Genomic DNA, 24,391 nt, shown 5'->3' with positions numbered 1-24,391 from the left:
AAAACTGAACTACAACAAGGCAACCCTCAAGAGCCCAACTACAGAGAGCACCCTCAATAAAATGTCACATGCTCTCTGCAATATCAGCCAGCTCACCTGCAGAAAAAAAAATCTTCTCACATCTCAAAACTTAAAATTTCTTGATTACCTGAGCGTTTGGGGTACCATGGCCTCCAAGGGTCTGAAGAAGGGGGAGAACTCTTGCTATACATGTCCAAAAGTTCACTCATTGCCACTGAGGATCTATTGCAGGGGCATCCAATACTGTTACACATGAGAGCTGAGGGGTGGGTGGCTACAGGCCTCCAGAGGGGCACAGGGACCATGGGGCCCATACTCAGTCCAAATCCTGGGTGGCCATAGGGTGGCAGTCCCAGGAGACTCCCCCTCAGGGGGTCAGGAAATCCGAGAGAAGGTTCACCGAGCATTGGCATAATAGGGTTTGTCCCAAAGGGGGGAAATCGATCACACATTAAACATCAGTCAATAACACAGCCCAATATTGTGAAAAAATCCTTTCCAAAATCAGAAATTATCATGCAGTTAACAATGGAGATAGTTGTCCAGTCACCAGTGCACTAATTATACTATGGATCCACAACAGGTGTGCTTGTTCGACAGAAGAGAAAAAAAATACACTAAAAAACACTCTCCGAAGAAAAAAACAGGTGTGTCTGCACTTTTAGAGATTTCTCACAGGAAAAAAAAAACAACAGTGCCAGTGGCTGTTTCTAACATAGAAAACAGTTGCACAACTTGACTGCAGACGGCATGCTTGAATTTGTTTATAAATATCTTTTTTCGTGTGGGGGTAAATAAGAGCCCATGTGAAGCGCAAGCAGACAGTTGTTTAATCTGAATGGTGAGTAATCGCACAGGATATATATATGTTTGTATGACTGAAGTATCACAGTGTCGCTCTAGTACACCTAAGCTTCACAGTCATTGGTTGAGGGCCTGACCTCTGACCTCACCAAAATCTGACAGGTAGATTTGATTGGATTAATGGGCTTTGCGTTTTCACAAACTGCTTCGCTTGAGTGCACAGCAAAAGTAATTCATAAGTTGAATCTCCTTGAACATGAAAAAAAAGTTTAAATGAAGCCCCGGGAAGGAAATCTCTTTTTTTCACCTCTTAATAGAACAATAACTTGGTTGCAAAGTATTTGGACCAGACAAGGACTCTACCCCGACACCTGAGTCGTTATTTAGGTCACCTAGACCAAAGTTACATTTGTATAAAGGGCTATACCTGGTATTGATAAGCCTTATACAAACACTTCACACCATCGATAAAAAGTAACTCGAGTGTAGAACGAGATGGGAGCCTTTACACTTGGAGTATTTGATGAGGGATACAATTCTCCTATACTTAGATACGCTTTCTAAATCTCCACAAGACACTGGGTTAATATTACAAGAATCTTCCAAATAAATTACTGAATACACCACAAAACAGATATGTCAATCTGCACTCACAAAATTGGAAATTATGTTTCCTTAAAATAAACATTTTATATTCTCCCCATAAATGCATCATACATGTCAATAAATATGACATTTAGAAAATTCTGATTTTCCAAAATGTTCATGATAAAACATATTTTATGAATGGGAAAAATATCATTCAATGATAGATAATCTTATCTAATTCTTGATAAAACAGCGATAACAATTCTTTAATGTATTAGCCTAAGTATATCCAGGAGTATAGACCCAATTTAATCTGAAATTCTTTGGTCATTGCTCTAATTTTATTCTATACACTTTTCTGTCCATTAAACACTTATGAAAAGCTCAAATCTGCAAAAAAGAAGTACTTCATATGTCTATGAACTGATGACAACAATTACATTTTGCCATCAATTAAATTCACAGCCTGAGTGGGCAAAATGGTAATGCCACATACAACTAGTGTGCCATACATTTTTTTTTTTAAATCATTAAAAAAGGTATTTGAGGAAAAAAAAATCATGCGGCAAAGCTGCAGTCAAAAGTGCAGCTGGTGCATCTCTCCAATATAATACAGAGCACAGCTACTTGCAATCTCGCGTCCTTGTAAATGACCAGTTATTGTCATTTCAAAAGCTCTTTACACTGCATGCACCCCAATTTAAATGACCACTTCAAAACAACTTCATTTGATCTTCATTTAATCCATAAATGGTGTATATATACAAAAAGCCCCAGTCTATAGCCTCTTATAAGAAAATAATATACCATCTTTTCTTGTATATGTCGCCTCTATCCAAATTTTCACCCCACACACAATAATCATAACCCAATAAAAGAAACCTGATAATATGCATGTATTTTCCTAGCTCTTGGGGCCTTTTTGGTTAGCACCCTGATGATGAATTCTAATACCTCCCATTATCAGTTTTACACCTAATAAAACATTTATAAATACATAACCATGGCATTTAGCATCCCTAAAGCGCTTTTTAAACAAGTAAATAATTTAATCTCTGATAGCATCTTATGCAAGAAATTATAGAATTGCAGAAAACTGAATACTTTACATTGCCAAAAAATAATTAATGACACATTTGACAGCAAAATGAAAGGTAGTTCAAAATAAAATCTGGATTACAAAAAAACTAGATGTTTTTCATTGTTGAATTTAATGAGACTCGACAAATAATAAAAAATCATGACACCGTAGGTGACCATAATATATGGTATGTTGAAATACTGTAAAATAATGCATCTATAAATTAGTTCATAATTCATAATATTTGGTACAAACTAAACCTTGATTAATTAGATTACTTTCACTGAAATTCTTCCATTGATTTATGCATCAGGTAAAGTTCCTATAATAATGGACAATTAACCCTGAACAGAAATTTATGCTTTTCATTACAAAACAAACTTCTTCAAATTCATTACATGCATACTAAGAGTGCAGAATTAAGATTTTGCCCATGCATCGATCTGCCCTACACACTTGATCCTACTGCAGGGGCTGCAAAACCGGAAATCTCTGATGAGATTGTGGCTCTACTGGTTTACAATTTCAACTCAGTCAAAATCAAAATCTGATATACAGAATTATTGATCAACATGCATGCATGAAGACTTTTTGCACATATGCTTTATATAAAGGCTTTACCGAAATCAAATATTTCTGAAAGAGAGTAGGACTTAGAGCAACAGCAAAGAACAGATAGACAAACAATAAATACTTTATCCGTGTCTTTGACCTTTAGTCTAAGAGCTAAAGAAGAGACGAAAGGTCTGCAATGAAGATGATGACAATGTAAAATTCAGTTGAACTAAGTGTCCTTAACACCACATTGAGTACCAGGGACCATTATAATTGGCATTATTCATCCCTATTGTGCAAAAAAGTTTAGCATACATCTATTTAAATGTTACTCATAACTGATAGTGATGCAGCCCCCCCTCCCTCCAAGAAAAAAAAGAGACCACAGTGGATGGACAGTAAATGTCGACAAGAGGCCCATGGGCCACATTGCTCACCCGAGCATTGTGGCTAGGAAAAAGTAGTAATTGGTTTACTATTGAAAAGTATAAATCCAAAAGTTTGGCCCCGCCCTACCCCCGGGGGTCATGATTTGAACAAACTTGAATCTACACTACCTGAGGATGCATCCATATAAATATCAGCAATTATGGCTTTGCTATTCTTGAGAAGAAGATTTTTAAAGTGTTTTCCTATATATTTCTATATAAAACTTTGGTCGGCCATTGTGGCCCCGCCCTACCCCCGGGGGTCATGATTTGAACAAACTTGAATCTAAACTACCTGAGGATGCATCCATATAAGTATGAGCAATTATGGCTTTGCTATTCTTGAAAAGAAGATTTTTAAAGAGTTTTCATATATATATTTCTATATAAAACTTTGGTTGGCCATTGTGGCCCCGCCCTACCCCCGGGGGTCACGATTTGAACAAATTTGAATCTACACTACCTGGGGATGCTTCCATATAAATATGAGCAATTATGGCTCTGCTGTTCTTGAGAAGAAGACTTCTAAAGAATTTTCCTACATATTTCAATGTAAAACTTTGGTCGGCCATTGTGGCCCCACCCTACCCCCGGGGGTCACGATTTGAACAAACTTGAATCTACACTACCTGGGGATGCTTCCATATAAATATGAGCAATTACGGCTCTGCTGTTCTTGAGAAGAAGATTTTTAAAGAGTTTTCCTATATATTTCTATATAAAACTTTGGTCGGCCATTGCGGCCCCGCCCTACCCCCGGGGGTCAGGATTTGAACAACTTGAATCTGCACTACTTGAGGATGCATCCATATAAGTATGAGCAATTATGGCTTTGCTATTCTTGAGAAGAAGATTTTTAAAGAGTTTTCCTATATATTTCTATATAAAACTTTGGTCGGCCATTGTGGCCCCGCCCTACCCCCGGGGGTCACGATTTGAACAAACTTGAATCTACACTACCTGGGGATGCTTCCATATAAATATGAGCAATTATGGCTCTGCTGTTCTTGAGAAGAAGACTTCTAAAGAATTTTCCTACATATTTCAATGTAAAACTTTGGTCGGCCATTGTGGCCCCGCCCTACCCCCGGGGGTCATGATTTGAACAAACTTGAATCTACACTACCTGGGGATGCTTCCATATAAATATGAGCAATTATGGCTTTGCTGTTCTTGAGAATAAGATTTTTAAAGAATTTTCCTATATATTTCTATGTAAAACTTTGGTCGGCCATTGTGGCCCCGCCCTACCTCCGGGGGATATGATTTGAACAAACTTAAATCTACACTACCTGAGGATGTTTCCCCATAAGTTTCATCTTTCCTGGCACAGTGGTTCTTGAGGAGAAGATTTTTAAAACATACCACCAATTTTTCACTAATTCTCAATTATCTCCCCTTGAATGAGGACGTGGCCCTTTATTTGAACAAACTTGAATCCCCTTCACCCAAGGATACTTTGTGGCAAGTTTGGTCGAAATTGGCCCAGCGGTTCTTGAGAAGAAGTCGAAAATGTGAAAAGTTTACAGACAGACAGACAGACAGACGGACAGACGGACGCCGGACAAAATTTGATCAGAAAAGCTCACTTGAGCCTTCGGCTCAGGTGAGCTAATAAAAGAATTTAGTAGGGAATAAACTGAATTTTGCCGGCCAGCTTGCATCTCTCAATAAATATGACAGACCAGGCCACCTCAAAGAATCCCTATTTTACACCATGTACGTCACTCCAGCGAAAAATCAGGCCACATTAGTAAAGAAGAGGGGGAGGATTAATTATTCATGTCTAGGTTATAATGCTAAAGTGGGGGAGGATTCATTATTCATGTAACAAAGAGGGGGAGACCTCATAATTCATGGCCAAGTCCAAGCTATTCATTCAGTGGCCTGTGACAATTTGAACAGCCTTAAGATATCCCATCAAAATGGCAGACCAAAACCAAATTCAGACTTCAGAGCGCAAGACAAATTCATTTTTTTTTCTTTTTTTGCTTTTTTATATATTTTGTGTCATCCGCTTTGCCAGGTGTTCAATTGGACGTATCCCAACACATGCATTTGGATCTGCATAAATGTCAATTTCAATGTGAAAAATGTCTAGAATCAGCCAAAAAATTCTGATTCCAGGCCCTTCATTATGCAGTCTAACAGATGAGAGATGCAAGATCTTTACACGAAGGGTGAAACAAAAATGCATAAATATGCTAATATTGACAATTGTTTGCATTCCATCACCTTAATACCCAATCCCCTCCTAATGGAATACCAAAAATATCAACTCTGTCGCAAGCAGTAACTGAAAAATTCCAGACTATGGCCAAATTTCGGTCTGCACCATTTTTCTGAAAATCAAAGAGCCCCGCTTTCCATAAAAATCTACTCTACATATACAGAATGATATACAGGTGTCTGGCTGAGATGCAAATAGGGTCCTCATTCAGACAAACTCAGGCAAGGACACGGGGAGGGCCATTTTTCTCCTGTGACAGGAGGCATATAAGAAAGCCCCCATTGGGAGAGATGACGAAAATAGTTCAAAGTGAGACCATTAATTATCTCCCTTCATAAATGTCAGCGCCACCTCACACACTGAGCAGCAGCGGACATTGCCTTCCTCCCTCCCACGACATATTCATATTTTGTGCATATTATAAGCATATGCAATACATTTACCTGCTGCTAAATTATTTATACTATATACATCAAATCTGAAAAGGACAATGATATTTTTCAATAATTCATATCTATGCAACAGCTGTCTGCCAGAAGTGCATGTGCACATTTGCATGTATGCATGCACGGAGCTGTCAAAAACTCTAGCAGTATACCTGTGTATCATATAAATTTTATGTATAAGTACATGTATTTCCCCAAATTGTATTCTTGAAAGACAATAACCAAATTGCAAATTGCAACTGAATTACATGTACTGACGTGATTTCAGCAGAGACTCAGGATGCTCTCAAAGATTTTTCTTAACTTCAACTTTGGAAAACCTACAAAATTTGTAAATTCAGTCAGGTGGATCAATTTTGGTTCATAACCTAATTATCCAAATCTTTTCACTTAACATGCACCTCCATGCAAAATGTATGCACATCAAGATAAAAACTAATTGCTAAGATTATGTTCTCATTATAGATACAGATAGTTAAGCATAGAAATTATGAAGAAGCAAATCTGTCAGAGTTCATCGCACTTGAGTTTTAATTAGCAAAATTTTAAAACTGCAAATTTTCCATTAAATTTGCAGGGCCTTTACTACAGGTATAAATTATGTCAGGTATCAACTGATCAGTAAAAACTGAACAGAAAATGAAAGATAATCAATTATTATAGTCAAAAAAGGATAAAAAATAATTATTTGATGCATTGGTGGTATCAATGTAAAATCATATCTGATGTATCAGTTGATCAAGTACAAGAAATTAAAACTCCCAGACAGACAGACAGATAGACAGATTGATATTACAAACATAAATAATAACTCATTTTGAGAATTTTGCAACCAATTAACTGACTGACTTCTGCAATTTTTTTGTTCAGTGATCATGGTAATCATCAATTATTTCAGTTACAAAAGTAATCACATTTTCATGCTTAATTAGCAGAAAATGATGGCATAAAGAGATTTAACAAATTCTCTATAACACATAATTATAATACTTGAACAATTTAGAAAATTTTCATAAATTAAAATTCAATTTTTTTTTCAATTACTTCAAAACGATATATAAAATATGTACTATAATATATGCCCCTCACCTTGGCATGAGACAGAACAAAGAAAATAAAAGTGAGGTATCGATCAATTCATGTTTGTGTCAGAGGTACATGAAAAAGATGCTGATCTAGCCTACTCCGTTAAATAATTTGCCGAAATGAATAAATTTAGATATTTAAGTATTAAAAATCTATTATATATCATCAGATCTACGCTCAACAGCCCACATATGTTTATAAAATCAGAAGATTTTTTTCAGAAAAAATAAATATTAAAACTGTACTTATAAAACCTGATGATCTGATTTTTTTTTAAATGTCAATAAAAGCAAATGCTATAAAATGAAATCCTGATACAAGAGAAATGAGGAAAAAACAAGTGATTAATTGTGTGTGATTCAGATTAAAAGCTGATATGAGCTAAAACCACCACATCCTTTACTTGTCCACGACTTATCAATAAAACCTCTTCCGTAGTTGACGTCTGACAACATTATCATCGCGTACCATCCACCCCGCAGCAAGAGGATTTAAAAACCTAATCCCCCCATAAACTCCAAATCTTAATGAACATCAAATTGCCGGGATTAAAAATATTAAAATTGCATTGTCGCCAGCAATAAACCCCCGGATACACCCCAGGTGCCTCTAGGGCCATGGAAACTTGAGATACTACGTTGACCAAGAGGGAACCTCTTATCAGATTTAGACGACCTCTCTTGGATGGGTTGTCCACGACAACTGTATATGGTTGTTGAAATTTCAGCCTGCTCGTCAATGGGTAGAGTGTCATATGAATGAGAAATGTACAGTGAAATGTCCCATCCCTGACCACTTGAATTCTAATCGCTATTCTAATCGATCGTCCATCGGAAGACACTAATCCCATTTAAAGAAGCTTACAAATTAACCTCCATTTTTATTTTACAGATGTAAAATCTGATATGATAATAAAAATCCCCTAGTACATGTATGTCCAATGTCTCTGAATCAAATATATTATTAAAAGATTTAATAAAACTTTTTTTATTTTAACAAACATTTCCCTTTATTGTCAATCATGTGCTATACTGCTTTGATATCAATTAGGGATACATTTCCCTCTCCCCCTCTTTCCACTGGATTTTATTTTTGAATAATTTATCAGATGCTGCATAGTATGTCGTGTAAGCAAATGCATGCGTCTGCATTTGTAAACACGGAAGATCTAGGTAGAATGCCTCACCTACAACATCGTTACATGTCTACATGGTAATTTTTGATGGGAAAATCTTCAGCCTCTCCATTTGAAATTCAAATCAGCTAGTTTATAAATATGTTAATGTTCTGATCTTCTACATTTCAAGTCATTTCATTGCTGTACATTATAATTTCCAAAGTATAATTCACACCTGGACTTTTTTACATCAAGTTTGACCACTGAATAATTTTTTTAAATTTAAAATTTCCCAAATATTATATTATCTGACCCATTTACACACCTGTGTTCCAAACCATAAATAGTCATTAAAAAAACCGAATTAGGACCCTCAAATAACTGACCTTTTTTAAATTCCCCAATCATTTATTAGTTGGCTACATGACTAGATTAATTAGAATCTGAATGCCCAAAATACTTCTTCCTCCTTCATGCAGATTTGAAATTTTAAAATTATAAGGTCAGAAATGTGAATTTAGCAATGTACTTTTAGAAACCCTTTTTTCATTTTATCTTTTTAAAAGTGCAAGATAATAAAAACTCATTAATATTTCTTAGACATCAATTTTTAATTAAAGCAAAAAAATGAAAAACAAATTATTATATTTTACAGGAATGCAAAATGGGCTAATGGAATATCATTTTCACTGACTGCACTGATAAGAAATTTACACCAAAAAGTGCATTTTCTGCATTTACGATAAAATTTTAAAAATCGGTTGTTTACATGCATCAGAACATATAAATAAACCTTGCCGTGTTTACCATACACCTTCTGCTATGACTAATGCCTATTATTCAGCTCCAACACAGAAAATCCCTAGGTAGCTTACATAAGATAATGAATGACAAGGATTTACAGAATGATACGCCAGATCTCAGCAACGTGTTGCAATCTTCAAGGCTGTTCTAAAAATGTCTGTTGATGACTCTTAGAAGAGCTTTAGCTAGAGCCCACGTTTCTGATGAAAATGCTGACTTATACTGATCATGACACCACCCCAACCAACCAACACCCCCCCCCCAAAAAAAATCTGCAAAAAATTTCTTTAGCACCTCCCTACTATTGCAAATAGTGGAAACACCCCCCCCCCCTTCAGCCTTCACAAATATAGACACTAATTAAATTATTTGTTGTATAGATCCTCAACCCTATCTTTTTTGCTAAATTACACATTTTTTTTGTGCAGTGCTGAAAGAGGAATTAAGATTATTTAAGGTCAAGAAGATATCATCTATAACCCTAATAGGTGTATTTGATCACACTTGAGATCATTTTAAAGAACTTATTTGCACTTTGTACTGCTGAATCATTCTGGAAATTTTTTTTTTGCAGATGCTAAAAAATAGTCAATTAATTTTTTTTAAATCATTAATCATTCAGAAAAATCTCATGAACAGAACATATTTCTTAGGTACACATACACTCCAACAGTACATTTAAAATTTTCAAGCTTTTGCAGAAATCGCCGATTGAACCAGAAGTAACAAACATAGCGGAAAAACCACAGTGCTTGTACTGGTACCCCATACTTCATTTCTCCATCTTAACCGAGGGAAGCCACGTCCACCCACACAGTTCGGGGCCCTGTATTCCGGCTGATTGCATCTACTGATTAATCAAGTGTGTCATAAATATAATGATCAACACTTCCATAACCTAATACTGTATCACTTTTTAACCCTGTCTATTCTGCCTGATAATTATTATGCCTAAGTGGGAGAAAGTGGATAAGGCACATTTTTCCATTGTTCATTTTGAGGAGAACAAAAATCAAAAGCATAAATTTCTTCATCCTAGGTTAATGGTTTAAAAGCAAAAAGACTCAACTTGATTTTAAAAATTTATAAAGTCTACAAAATATTCTATTCTCTCACTAATCATGCTAATTCAGCATGTCATACACTGAAGATCACCTTTATTAAATGAATTAATCAAAATCAATTTGAATTTCACATGACTTAAATTTGTAATTTATTTTTTAAGAGCACATAACTATATGTTTTTTCTGAGATATAATATTTTTGAAATTTAATTGTGAAGTGTCCTTGGAATTTTGAATTTCAAAAAAATACATCAATAAGGTTATAATATAACACAATCATATACAGCAAAGTGCTAAGGACATGCATGCAATTTTATTCTGTTATAATTTTGTTTTATTCATTAATTTCATTGAATGTTTTCAAACTAGTTACAGCTAGGGTATAAAAATTCCCTTACTGTAAGCAGGAATTCATTTTAAGCGTGTTAGCTGCAACTGTGTTGTACTGTTCAAGGTATATTTTGTCCTAGATATAACAGATTTATAACTGCGTTATGATGAATTCTGCAGAGTATAACCTAAACATCATATAAGCCATGGTTAGGTAATCCGTCATAAACTCGGCAGGAAATGAATAATAAAAAAATGAATCATTTCAAATAAAATATTAACCCACTTAGTGTGTTAAATTTTAATGGTGTGTGTCTTTGTCTGAGTTTAATCCGGCCTGCCTGCTATATTTTATAATTCTCTTAAGTAGCAGTATTGCATTTCAAATTTTCATCGCAAGGATTAACCAATTTCTTCATCCACAAGTGCATAAAAATTTTTTTTGGAGGGGTGAAAAATAAAAAAAAAATTAAAGAATTAGGGTGTACGGCAAGTACTTCTGCTCCAATTTACCAGCATCACGTAAACCACCCACGGATACAGCCGCTGCTGAGCTAAATCCAGCCATAAGACGTAGACAAGACATTAATCTTGGATCAGCTAATCCCTGCATGCTCTCCGTCTCTCATTCAGCGAGTTACGCATTGCAGACATCACAGAAATTTTTTCCCCCTGTCTATCACCTTTCAGCAAGACTTGACGAGTCTGCCACCCAGCCCCAAATTAATTGATAACGATGGAATAGACTGTGTTCTTAGACAACAATGATTACGTATTTCCCCTCCCCACCTAGTTTTTCCAAGTCTCCCTTTCTACATAATATTGGTCTTCATTGCTCCAATTATCGTATTTTCCAGCATAAAAACACATCTTCAAATGAATAGCTAGAATTCCTCCTCTGGTTTTTTCCCCCAGACAGTGATGAGCATAGACATTCCACCCATGCCAATATTTACACCACAAATATTTCATCATAGCTCCCCCAACATCAAAGAGAATCATTTAGCTTCTACAAGAAAACCAGAGTTACCTTTCTCCATATTAAAGGTTGTGAACAAAAAGCTTAGCAGAGTTACCTCTCTTGAAAGAAATTTAGATCAGCTGAAAAGGTGTAAAATTGTAGTAGAAATGACATTCCTAACATTTCAAAATTAATTACTGAGTAGGCTATCTTCCAAATCCTGATACACTACACCTTCTGAATTCTATTCTAAGATAACACTACAAATTCTTCAATCAATTTTTATCTCCTAAAAATAAAGCCGGGGTTCAAAGACTTCATAAAAATGACTTTCATTCATTTTGGATTTCTTTTTGATGAGAGGGCTTAGATGAGAAATTTTTTCCCCCATTGTGTCTCGTAAAGAGCTGATTATACTGAAATAACCCTTAAGTGATTTTTTTTAAAAACAAAATTAGCAATTCACATAAAAAAAATTATTTCATTTATCATTTTTTATTTCAGAATGAAATCCGAACACATTGAATAAATGATAAAGCTAGTCAGAAATTTTGTATTAATCAAATTTCTTAAAAACAGTGTATTATTTATGAATCATATGGTGTTATTGCAGCATTATGAACTATTGACTTAGAAATTGCTTTTGTCAGCGGTGTGTAAAACTGAACTTGTCAAGTTAAAAATTGAGAAAAAAAAAGAAATAATACACAACTTACACAAGCCAACTGTTTGTGATTTTTTTATACTACATGTATATGCAACAAGAAACAGATTTTTTACAGTTTAAATTTAGCCTGATATTTAACTTTGTAAGCACCAAAAATTTTGTTTAATTTTTTTTAGAAGTTATTATATGTATATTATTTTATGTTTTAATTTTTTTTAGAAGTTATTATATGTATATTATTTTATGTTTTAATTTGAGAAGTCATAACCATTTTTTTTTTAAATGATAATATCAGACTGATCCGTGTACATAAAAAAATTGAACCACGTCAACAATGTTTGGCATTGAATACTTTTCCTAAATTTACATTTGAGTACCAGTATATCAAATTGAGCATTAAAGCTAAATTTATAAAATCATTTAAGAAAATTTTATGAACACATTAAAGCACTTGCATTTTTTTTTTTGAATTATACATACACTTAAATTAAGTTCTTTGTGATCAATCAAGTTTTGCATGAAAACATAGTGGTTAAAAAAATTCTTCAAGTTTCTTATATGAGTCACTGAATAATAAATGTAACGGTAAACATGACAAATTCTGAAGAGAAATAATATTTTTTTAACAGATGACAGACTTTGAAGTGACAATAGAAAATTATGTTCACCAAAGGGTGGAGAAATTTAGCCTTCCTGAATCATCAAAGATCTAAGAGGTGTGGATCAAGAATTTTGCAAAAGTACATATACATGCACCAGACTACTTTTCCTGATCAATTAATTTAAAACAAGATTCTTTCTAATTAGATTTTATTTAGCACACTTAATGCTTTTCTTCCATCTGAAAATCTTTCCACTGACTTGTCCATAAAATCTCATTATAGGACATGTATACTCCCTAGAAATAAATCTTAATTTCCTAATTCAATTTAAATTGCTCAGAAAAGATCCAAAAAATCCCCCAGAATTCCTAATAATTCCTCTTTTTTGAAAGGAGAATGGGGGGTGGGGTGTTATTAATTGATATAAATTAATGAATTTTAATACAATGTATATCCAGTATGCATGAAGTGGTGTACAGGAAATAAAAATTAAATTTCAGACCATATGTTATTCCTCACAAAATTAACGAATCTTAATTAAGTTAATTTATTAGGTACAAATTCCACACCTTTAGTGGTATAATGTAGAATATCTGTTACATTAACATGTCATCTGGGAATGCAAAACACCATTATCTTGATTAATTTACGTGTTAATTAATAATAAGAGACAAGAGATCAAGGTCTTTCTTGTTATGGACTGATGTAATTTAAAAAGACTAATTAATTTTATTATGCAAAAGGGAAAAAAAACATACAAATTAATCTTAAAATTGTGCTGTCTGCTTCCTAAATGCAAATACAGAATTTCTCATTTAAAGCGTTATGGTCAAAAAATTGCACCGTCATGTTTGACAAGTTTAAAAAATCTCAAAAACAGTTTCTCCAAACACTTTAGAGTCAGCCATTATTAACTGCCTGGTCCTCAAGGATTTCGTTTACACATACTTGAACACATTGAATTTTTAGTCTGAGGACTCAAGATTGTACATTCCATTCTTGAATTTTAATCTTGTTGTCAAGTGAATTTTTTTAGACAACTGGAGATACACGAATTCTATCATATTATATACCTAAACAGAAACCTGAAATCCAGTCCTGTTTTACACAAACTTTTTAAATATACCTTGTTTTTGCTTCTTCCTCCAATATAAGTCTAGAAATTCCTTAATTGAGGAAGATTTCAAAATACTTCCATTTCTAATTTTTTTCTCTGTGATATAAACTTTGAAAGTAAATAGCAGAGTTGACTTCTTGATAATTCTACCGGAATGTAAATTAGGCAGGTCGATAGGTCAGGAGCTAAGGAGGCCTAATATGCATGCAAATCTCATGCGCATCTGTCTCTGAGTCTGACGCTAAGGAGGCCAAACATGCATGTAAATCTCCTGCAGCTGTTTTTGTGTTTGACGTCAGTGGACAAAGACTAATTTGAAATTGGCATGGGAGCTAGTCCTCATGTAATTTAAATCTATGTCTACATTTTTAAAGTCTAAATCTACACTTTTATTTCACAATGAAATGGAAATATAAGGAATCACTGTCTAGTTTGTGTAGTATGCCATGGACATCAACGATAGTGGGAAACATGGGATAATTTATGCACAACGTGCTTCGCCTTAAATAATTACATCCTGATATTTTTCTATAGTCATCTTTTGCCTCCCCCCCCCCATTTCAAACTATCATTCTTTTGAATACAAATCTGCTTCCTCCAAACCTCAGTTATATATGTTTTCCAAATTTGGTTAAATTTGCTTCAGTGATGCTGAGGAAGACATAAAATGACTGCAAATGATATGAATTTATAGGGGAAAACTCATTACGCAAATCTATAAATCTTTCAAGAAAAAAATTACAAGAAAAATATCTTTAAAAAGCCCATAAACTGAATTATAATAAATTAAAAATCTACATCATTTTCTTGAAAGCTCAATCAATTTTTTTCCATGAGACATTTTGTTCCTTTTACCATTTGATTGATTCATTCATTCCAACTTTTTCACATAAAATCCAAGACTGATGCAACTTCATATAAACACAATGCCTATTTACCATCTCAAGTTTCCTCCAAATAATTGAGATGCCAACTGTTTTTCAGATATTCCAAAATTTCCCATTTAAACCTATATCTCTTGACAACGGCAAATATTTCACTTACGACTTGTTTACCAGTCAATGACCCCCTGACTCATTCCTAGTTCATTAAAAGTATATCACCCATTCCCTCCATAAAAGAACAAGAGATATAAACTTCACAAGTATGTATTGCGATTTCATATTTTAAAAAAAAATCATTTAAAATACAATTTGAAATCTTTTTTTACAACTGGAAAATCACGCTGCCTCTCTTTTTCAAAGCGTAAAAAAAAATTAAATTAAAAATTAAAAAAAAATTTTTTTTTAATTAAAAAAGATTAAAAAAAAAAAAGCTTTAATACAAAACCAAAAGAATTCTAAATAAAAAAAAACCCATTAAAAATGGAATTTAACCATGATATGAAAACCCAAGTCTCTTTCTCCAATATCACAACAAGTCATTACACTGCTAACAATATTGCCCATTACACCTTACAAACCTCCGTGGCCCTTTACAATATCTTTTCCTATTTATCTATACAATGCACTTTAATACGTCTATTATCTTTTCAACAGGTAGAGACAAATATGTTAAAAATCCCTCCCACTGTGGCATCGCACATATTTTTATACACTAATGACCTAATCAGTGACAAACAAGTCCCCCCTATATCAATTTCATCCTCGTTTAATGCTCCAGAGTTATGGCCCCTTGCCTGATTGACATTTGCCAATCTTTATCAAGATAAAATTTATCTGTGTGTGTGTGGCCGGGACAAATGCTCATTTTCCACCATCACAACATATCTACGGCCTTTCTTGTGACTTTTTCTGGGGTTTTGTTCTCAGAGTTATCTGCCTTGAATACCATCTTTATGATACATGTTTATTATGTGTGTTTATTCATAAAATATCCCTCTATAATTCAGGATAACAAGACATACAGATCCCATTAAAATACATCAAATACATCAAAGGAATAAATGTCACTCTTAAAAGATTTCATCATAATTCTTTGAAGTTTATACTACAAAAGTCGAAAGGTGCAACATGAAAAATCTGAAACATTCATCCATGAAACTTTAAGAGGTCCAAGTCGGATGGATAAAAACCTTTTAAAAAAAACTGATGACATAGTACAGTAATGACAATCACCATGTGACCAAGTTCAGTATTTTTCTTTTATGGTATGAGGGAGAAAAAAAAATTCCACTTGCTTTCACTGTTACAGTAGTTATTAGGATGATCGACCCTCCCCCTCCCATGACCAGAAAAAAAGTGCTCCTTTGAGCATCTTGCTCATATATATGTTAACAATGGGATTCAAACCATCAACCTTTGTCAACCTAAATGTTGACCACTTATATGAGCAAGATATAAAATTTTTTGTAAATAATCTCAAAGTGACATTAAACAACACACAGTGAGGCATGCAAAACTATTTAAATTAATGAGCTTTTTAAAGTCACAAACTAGATTCTTCTGGTTAAAATTAGATTAAAAAAATCAATTCCTTACTGACAATTTACAATTTAACACTCATGGAAGAAATATTTGCCATTTAATACATAAACAATCAGTGAACCTTGTCTTATAAAAAGAAAATCAGATTTTAAGCCTAGTCATTGCTGGACAAAGATTTTAATATAAAACACTATAGTAACTATATCTACTCATCAACCAGACACACTTTTAATTATATATTAAAGCACAACTGTCAACTTAAGACAGCACATCAATAAATGGGAAACTCATTTTGAAAATTTAACTTTGATGGAAAAAATACAAAATTATAATATTCATATTTGAAAAAAAAAAAAAAAACGACTGCAGTTTCTTTTAATGAAGTTCTGGGGACTGACGATTTTGCTTCCTTATAACTTCACAATATGTTTAAAACTATAGCTGATTAAAAAAAAAAAATCACCTCTATAACATGTATAAGACAATTCTTTACCGGGCTTAATTATGCATCAAAGGTTTAGGACCATTTTATTTTCCTTTTTGTTGAGATGTATGTCATTTCAACAATTTTTTCTCCAAGGCATGTCTTGCATCAGGGTCTATTTTTAGCTTATTATTTTCCTAAATAATTAGTTAAGTAGTTTTAATTTGTAAAACAAATTATACTGGTATACCCGGTACATTTAAATTACACTTCCCTGACTTGCGGATTAAAAGGGGGGGGCATGAGAGGGGGAGCACCCCCTACCCTTAAAATTTTCAAAGTATTATGATATGGTATGATAAAAGATTCTGGACCTACAGAGGGACTTAAGGTGGCCCCAGAGCCCCTGCCTGAAGGAAGTTATCCAACACCAACACCAACACCTAACAAAATCCCCCCCCCCCACTTCTAGTTTGTTTTCAAAATCCGGTATTGCATTATGACCACCATCATGCAATGAATTAGAGAAGGGGGGTTAGATAGGTCAATTTACAGAAGAATGATTTATACACTAGGAGAAACGCTATAATGCATTCCTTAATCGAATGGGATATCTTCGTCAACTATTAATCCTGACTTATTTAACTTATCTAATACTCTTCTCTATAAAGACAACCAGGGGAACTAAGGGAGAATTTTCTTTTGCACCTAAACGAATGTTAATTGCTAGGAAAATTTGACAAGGAAAAATGAAAGGATCGGTGGGGGTGTGAAGGGGTCATTTTCCGTCATTTGAAAAAATGACAGAAGTAAAATAACTGATGAAGAAATATATATCCTTCAAAACAAGTTATCTAGACTAAATAAACTTTAGTGGAACAAGAAATTAAGAGAGAATCTAGTATCTTCATTATTATAGCTAAATATGCTAAAATTGTTATATTTTTTTTTTAAATTTCATGTTTTGGTCCATGCAATATCAAATTAGGATAATAAAATTCCCCAGTAAATAATATTGCCTGAAGCATTTTTTCTTTTGATAAATTAAAATAATATAAAGATGAAACAGTGCATGCATCCTTCAATAAAATGTTCAGGCTAATTGCAGGAAGTTGTCTAATCACATGACATTTTTAAATCAAACACATTTTTGAAACACACATGTAAATCAAAGACCAATATTCAGTGAAGGAAATTAAATACTGCAAAACCCTTGAAGTAATTAGTGTATTTAAATTTTTATGTCATTGATATTTCTTTGCTTTAGAAAAAAAAAAACAATTACAAAAGGAGGAAATTTGCAACCATATATAGTCAAACAATACTTCCTCATTTATTGTAAAAAGTGAGGTAACTGCTGACTTAATTAACACTGAATTTTACCTTTTTATTTCCTATTTATTAAATATCCTTTTTGCAACAACGTGGCTGCATGGAATTAAAATAAAAGTGTCTGTGTTTTAAAAGTTCTATTCAACATGTTCAACACACAAAAAAGAAAAAAAAAAAAGAAAAAAAGCGAAGATATGAACTAAGTATATATATTTCTGACATGTATGATGTAGGCATTGTCATTTCATAACAAAGAATTTTTTTTTTTTTTTTAACATCCGGAAATGGATTTTGGGGATAAAGAAAAAAAACAGAGAAATATAAAATAGATCAATTGAGGCATTGTTGTTTCAAATGGATTTTTAAAGGGGAAAATATTAAAACACATCAACAGTTTTAAAAACACACTTAGTAATAAATACAGAGAAATATAAAATAGAACAATTGAGGCATTGTTGTTTCACAATAACAGTATCTCTACACAATTTTTGGTGGGTTCATATTCAAAACTTTTTGAAAATAAGGTTAATCCAAATACATGTAATACTTAAATATTTTCAAATTACGACTTTGAAATTAAAACAAACCCAAATCTTATGAGACATTAGACTATGTACATGTATGTAAGAAGTCCATGCATGATTATTTATTAAAACACATCAACTGTATTTTATTACTAAGTATGTAATAAATATAATAAAACATACCCTTTTCCATATCACATCCTGTATCAGCCCTCGACCAATATCAGTTTTAACTTCATTTAATGTCAACCAGTCAACTCTTACATGATAGCGTTTCAACTGATGGTAATTCTACCCTGCCCTCCCAAAGCATCCCCTGCGTAATTAACCTCCTGCGCTGGCTTCATTATGCATAATTAATTATCCAATCGTCAGACTCCCACCTCAGAGTTAAGATTAAAATACCTGCATTCATTTAATTACAGGCATTTTGAGAGAAAAAAAAAACTATTATATTGGATTTACAACAAAACAATAAAAATTCAACTGTCGACATTTTTTCTGAAATAAGAGTATCTGTGCAAAATTTCCATATTTACATAATGAAATTAATTTAAATACTTCAAGGGATCTTTCATTTTAATCACGGATAATATTAAGAGGGTTTTAAAATTCTTATGCATTCATAAATTAATTAGCATACTTCAACTGTACGCCATGCTACTGCAACTGCGAAGAATTTTGTTGTTGAAAAGAAAAAAAAAATAAAGATACCCGGCATATTTTCTGCCGTTTAATAGATTTTTTTCCTGCTTGTAAATGCCTGCCCAAAACCCCAGTTACCACCTGCCTAAAATTCCAAACATTCCATTGTGTTAGCAAACAAATACTAAACTAAAACAGCTTCGTTCATGGTCATTTTACATCTCAAAGGATGCCAACAGCTCAAAATCGTCATGTGAGAACTTTTCCCCAACAAAATTCGACCGGTAATATGTTTGTTTTATTAAACAGGTCTCCGGAATGCGAGGAATTTGCCTTTGTAACAAAGACCGCTACGTGAATATACATTGTACATATCGACCAAACCGCTCAAATATTGTGATGTACTTGAAACCAATTTCCTGCATACTATTAAACGCACCTTGGTAATCAAATCATGGCAAAATATCCACAGCACTTTCATAATCAGTACTAAAAAATTTAAGTACCAATTTCCCATCGAAACGACGTTTTCAGAGTGTGAATCGATCTAAAAATGGGGAAGATTTAATGAAAACTTTATCCTACCTGGCGTAATTTGATTTGTCTCTAACATGGACGCGGCCCGTGACAATACATCGAGAGGATTCTCCATCTTTAGCGGGTCATGGATGCTGGACTCTGAAAATATTGATCACACGCCGAACCAATCAATTGAGAACACGTGACCAGTGAACCGCGACCACATGCTTCAAATCACAACAATGTGGACGTTGCAAACAAAGTCGAAATTGACCAAATACGTAATGTTTACTTACGTTTGGGTTCTTTTCCGGGGTATGGTGATTTAAGGTGGATTTATTGATGAGAATTATCTGTGAATCGACATACCGTTATTCCTCGTGTGAGAGAGATAGCATGACTTAAATTCCATTTTGGTCACATGATCTCTGAGGCCTGATCATGTGACCTGTGGGAAAAATTCTGGGAATGTGAATGAACAGTTACTATGAATCAAGAAATATTCTTGGGGAGAATATTTTCCTCCCCGGGAATTTTAATTAGATAAAGAAACATTGGCAAATTTTGAAAAGACACTTTCTTTATTGACATGATTATGTGATATCTAAATATTTTTTATGAGCCATGCAGTTGAAAAAAAAAATCCTAATTATCATGCAATATATAGATCTACCGATGCATGTGCATAGAAAAGGTGCACATATCTTTTCACACACAGACCAGGGGCGGATTCATGCAAAGAATCACACCACGGCCACTTCAAGTTCGTAGGAACATTTGTAAGAAAGGTTGCCTCCAAAAACAGTTGACAAACAAATCAAGAAAACCAAAACAAAAGACAAACCTTTACACAACACTCTAAAATCCTTTTGTTGGGGATAGAGGGGGCTTCCTGTAACTTTTCTGTTCTGTGCATTATATAACCACGTAGTTTGGGTCTAAAAGATGTGTAGTTGATCGGGCAAGAGGGAATGTTGGCAGGGGAAGTGAGTGGCGTCGTTGGCCGGAAGTAGTGATATTCCAAGGATCCAAAGTAACGAGTAATCTGGTTTCCGATTTATTAATAAGTGCATATAATTAAAATGATGGACAACAATTTTAAGAATGAAATACAAACGGGGAACACAGACGGAAGTGGCCACTATGATGAAAATTTGAAATGGTAGGGTGAGTTAAAAATGACAGGTGTTGACAATGGGGGGGGGGGAAGGCCGATAATTGAATAATTACATGTTGTTTGTAAAAGTGATTAAAAAGTCTTGGGCATAAACACCTTTAGTAGCTGACCACCCTACTATTTTCCAGACATAACTTTTAACCCCCCTCCACTTTTGGTGTACGTAGCCGAATTTAGTCAAATAAGGACAATAAAGCATGGAAATAAAAAGTTTATGTGGAATCGAAAGAAATTGGAGATACGAAATAGGATTTTCGAGTTTAAGACCCCCTCTTCGTTTTTTTTTTCTTTAATTTGCTTGTCAAGTTTTTTTCCCAGGTAATCTGAAAATTTTGTCTCTCTGGCTGCCCCCCTCCCACCAAATATTGCATGGTTTCTCTTTTCACACACAGACCAGGGGCGGATCTAGCAATTTTTTTTAAAAAAAAGGGGGTTGCAGGTCGGTGCCCCAGCACTCATGCAAAGAATCACACCACGGCCACTTCAAGTTCGTAGGAACATTTGTAAGAAAGGTTGCCTCCAAAAACAGTTGACAAACAAATCAAGAAAACCAAAACAAAAGACAAACCTTTACACAACACTCTAAAATCCTTTTCTTGGGGATAGAGGGGGCTTCCTGTAACTTTTCTGTTCTGTGCATTATATAACTTTTATACTTGAATCTGCGTATTTTCCGGCAACAAAAACTGTGGAGGTAGCTTCTAAATCAAAATATTAATTAAAACTACAGTAAAAGCTTATTCTCAGAAAAAGTGAGCCCCCTCCATCTGCATACTACACGGGAACATTTTAAACCTTTCTCTTCATTGATTAAAAATATTTTATGCATACTTCTAAAAGTTATTACTTCTGAAGATGGTCCAAATTAAAAATGGTATAGCTAAAGTTCACCAGAATTTTTTTTTTTTTGCATGTTACTTGTGAGTGGTCGGAGCCCTTAGCCGGGTTGGGAAGGTATACGGAGGAAAGCAAATACGCGAAAATCTACAGATCTAGCGAGCAGAAAGGACAGCTAGAGATTTTTCATTTTTTCAAATTATTAGACTTACTAGTATTTAATTTTTTTTTGTTCACTTTATCACTAAACAACAATATATAAAAACATTTACAATGTACTTGTATGAAGATAAATGAACATAAGATCCATGATTTTTTGTTTGGTTAGTTGTTTTTTTTTTTTTTTTTTTTTTTTTTTGCTTTTATTTCATTTATTTTTTATACTGATACACCACAGGCACCTGACGTTACTTATTTTTCTTTTAATAAAAAAAATATACCCATTCCTAATAAAAATTATTATTAGGTATGTGTATATTTTTTTTATTAAAAGGAAATGTAGTATTTTTATGTGTACCGTTCCGAACGCATACATTTCATAGGAAATACAAGTTTCTAAATTGTGGAACATCATACTAGTATCAGCATAAGAACAATATTAAAGTCGGTATTAGCAGTAATTTGCCGCAAAATTTTCAATATTTTAAACTTTACTTTTTCGTAATTTGATATTGAGCATTGAAGTAATTCAATTAAAATGTGCTAGTCCGCCATTTACAACAAATACATTCCGATTTCTACCATGCATTAGGTTTATCAATGTCTTAATTGAGCGAAATAAATATTATTGGACATTTTTAAATCCTGTTTTTCAGATACTGAGGTCGAATTTTCTTAAACTTTGCGTAGTATAGTACCCCTTGGACATCCGGTCAAGGAACTGCCATTCATGATTTTGAAACACATGACCCCAAAAATCACTATGCAGTATATATGCGCGGATCTAGAGGGGGGGATCGGGACCCCCCCCCCCCGGAATTTACAAGGTTAAAAAATGTATATACTAAAGCAAGAAAAAAGTTACCATGGACCCCCCTTGGAAAACGCTGACCCCCCTCCCCCTGGTAAACGCGAATATGTGTGAAATGAGTAAGAAAAGTGAAAGACTCCAAGACACCCCCCCACACACACACACACACACGAAATAGGTTTTTAAGGTTTGGGCGAGTTTAGGTTGTTTTTTTTCTTTTTTGCTTGTCAAGCAATTTCTGGGATTGGATTTTTTTTTACTGGGGTGGACCCCCCCCCCTGGAAAAAATTTCTGGATCCGCGCCTGGTGTGAGCAATGAAAATGAAATTGTATGCTTTCAGTCATTTTGAGGAAATATATATAGGCATCACATCCGGAAAAAGAAAGAAGGGTTTTTTTTCCCCGGAATTTTAGTACAATACTAATGATTGACAGCTACAAAATTAAAACCCAAAATATTGCAACATGCGAACTTTACGCAATTCTTCATTTTTTAATCAGCTGATAGGTCCGTAGGAAGCAATTTCAGTTTGGGGGAGGGGGAGGGCTCTCATAAATTTACAGTTGGGGCACTAAACTACGAAAAAATCCTTGACAAGCAAAAAAGAAAAAGGCCATCAAAAGTTTTTATTGATGGGGCACGGGCATACATGTAGATTAGCTATATTTAAGTTTTTTTATTGTATTCTATACATCGGGAAAATTATTTGGGAGGAACCCGCCCCTCCCCGGTTCCTACGGCTATGCTTTTTCAATGAATTTGAAACTCCTTTTTCATTGAATGGTTCTATTGCTTAATTAATTGAATTATCTGAATTTTGCTAGAAGCACGCATGGCCAGGACCCGTAATTATAGATGAGCATTTACTCATACGCTGATGACCTAACGGTTAACCTTCCAGAAGTGTTAAGTTAAAATCTACGGTTAGCAGAGTAGAACCATGTAACAAATAAAGATTTTTGTAGTTTTATAAACTGCACATATTTGAAGAAAATATCAAAAAACATTTATATTCAAAACAAAATATAAAATACTGGTTTCAGCGTAGACCAACGAGAGAGTCAAGATGCAAGTGCATTTTGGCTATTATCAACGCAACCTCATAACATCTTAGCCTGAAAAAATATATAAAATACAGAATTCAAGAAGACGGACTGAAAACAAGGGATAAAGATGGTGGTCAATCCCGAATTACTTCTTTGGTCAAATAAGGAATATTTTTACAATTTGCCTCTATATTATTTCGTGAAGTTATCGCCCTTATAATACTAAATTATATCTTTTTTTTCAATAATAGTCAATTTTGATAAATTTAATTTAAAATAAAAAGATCAAGAATAGACATTCTTAAATTTCTTTTATGATAACGATAAAAATGTTCTCTTTATTACGGAAAAAGAATTGTTTCCATTATTTTTGATTGTAAATAACTATGAAACGTCGGTGTATAATGCATATGAATAGTTTATTTCATTCGAGTTAGTAGTAACCGAGTGAAACAGACAAAAACAAAAAAAAAGAAAGAGAGAGTGAGAATGTGGGGAGACTGAGAGAAAGTCAGAATGGGGGAGAGGAGGAGTGAGAGGGAGAAATAGAGTGAGGGAGAGAAAAGAGGGTGAGAGTGGGGGATAACCG

At 33.9% G+C, this 24,391-nt stretch overlaps 1 protein-coding gene across 3 annotated transcripts in view; it reads right to left on the bottom strand.

Annotated features, from left to right (window-relative positions):
• The window catches only part of LOC134279826 (transcription cofactor vestigial-like protein 4), a 44,180-nt gene extending 23,987 nt beyond the window's left edge, over nt 1–20,193 (bottom strand). For 2 of the 3 annotated variants that reach the window (XM_062762238.1, XM_062762239.1), the window contains exon 1: nt 149–869. In XM_062762238.1, coding sequence (XP_062618222.1) covers nt 149–473 — 325 coding nt within the window. In that variant the 5' untranslated portion in view covers nt 474–869. Of the gene's footprint in view, nt 1–148; nt 870–19,837; nt 19,931–20,067 lie in introns of those variants that run through there. The other variant, XM_062762240.1, reaches the window with a different exon arrangement.
• Nucleotides 20,194–24,391: the final 4,198 nt, after the last annotated feature.

Source organism: Saccostrea cucullata, unplaced genomic scaffold (assembly GCF_032062105.1).
Source record: "Saccostrea cucullata isolate Sc308-1 unplaced genomic scaffold, CSIRO_AGI_Scuc_v1 ctg1762, whole genome shotgun sequence".
Taxonomy (NCBI): domain Eukaryota; kingdom Metazoa; phylum Mollusca; class Bivalvia; order Ostreida; family Ostreidae; genus Saccostrea; species Saccostrea cuccullata.
This window is presented reverse-complemented; position numbering and strand designations above follow the sequence as displayed.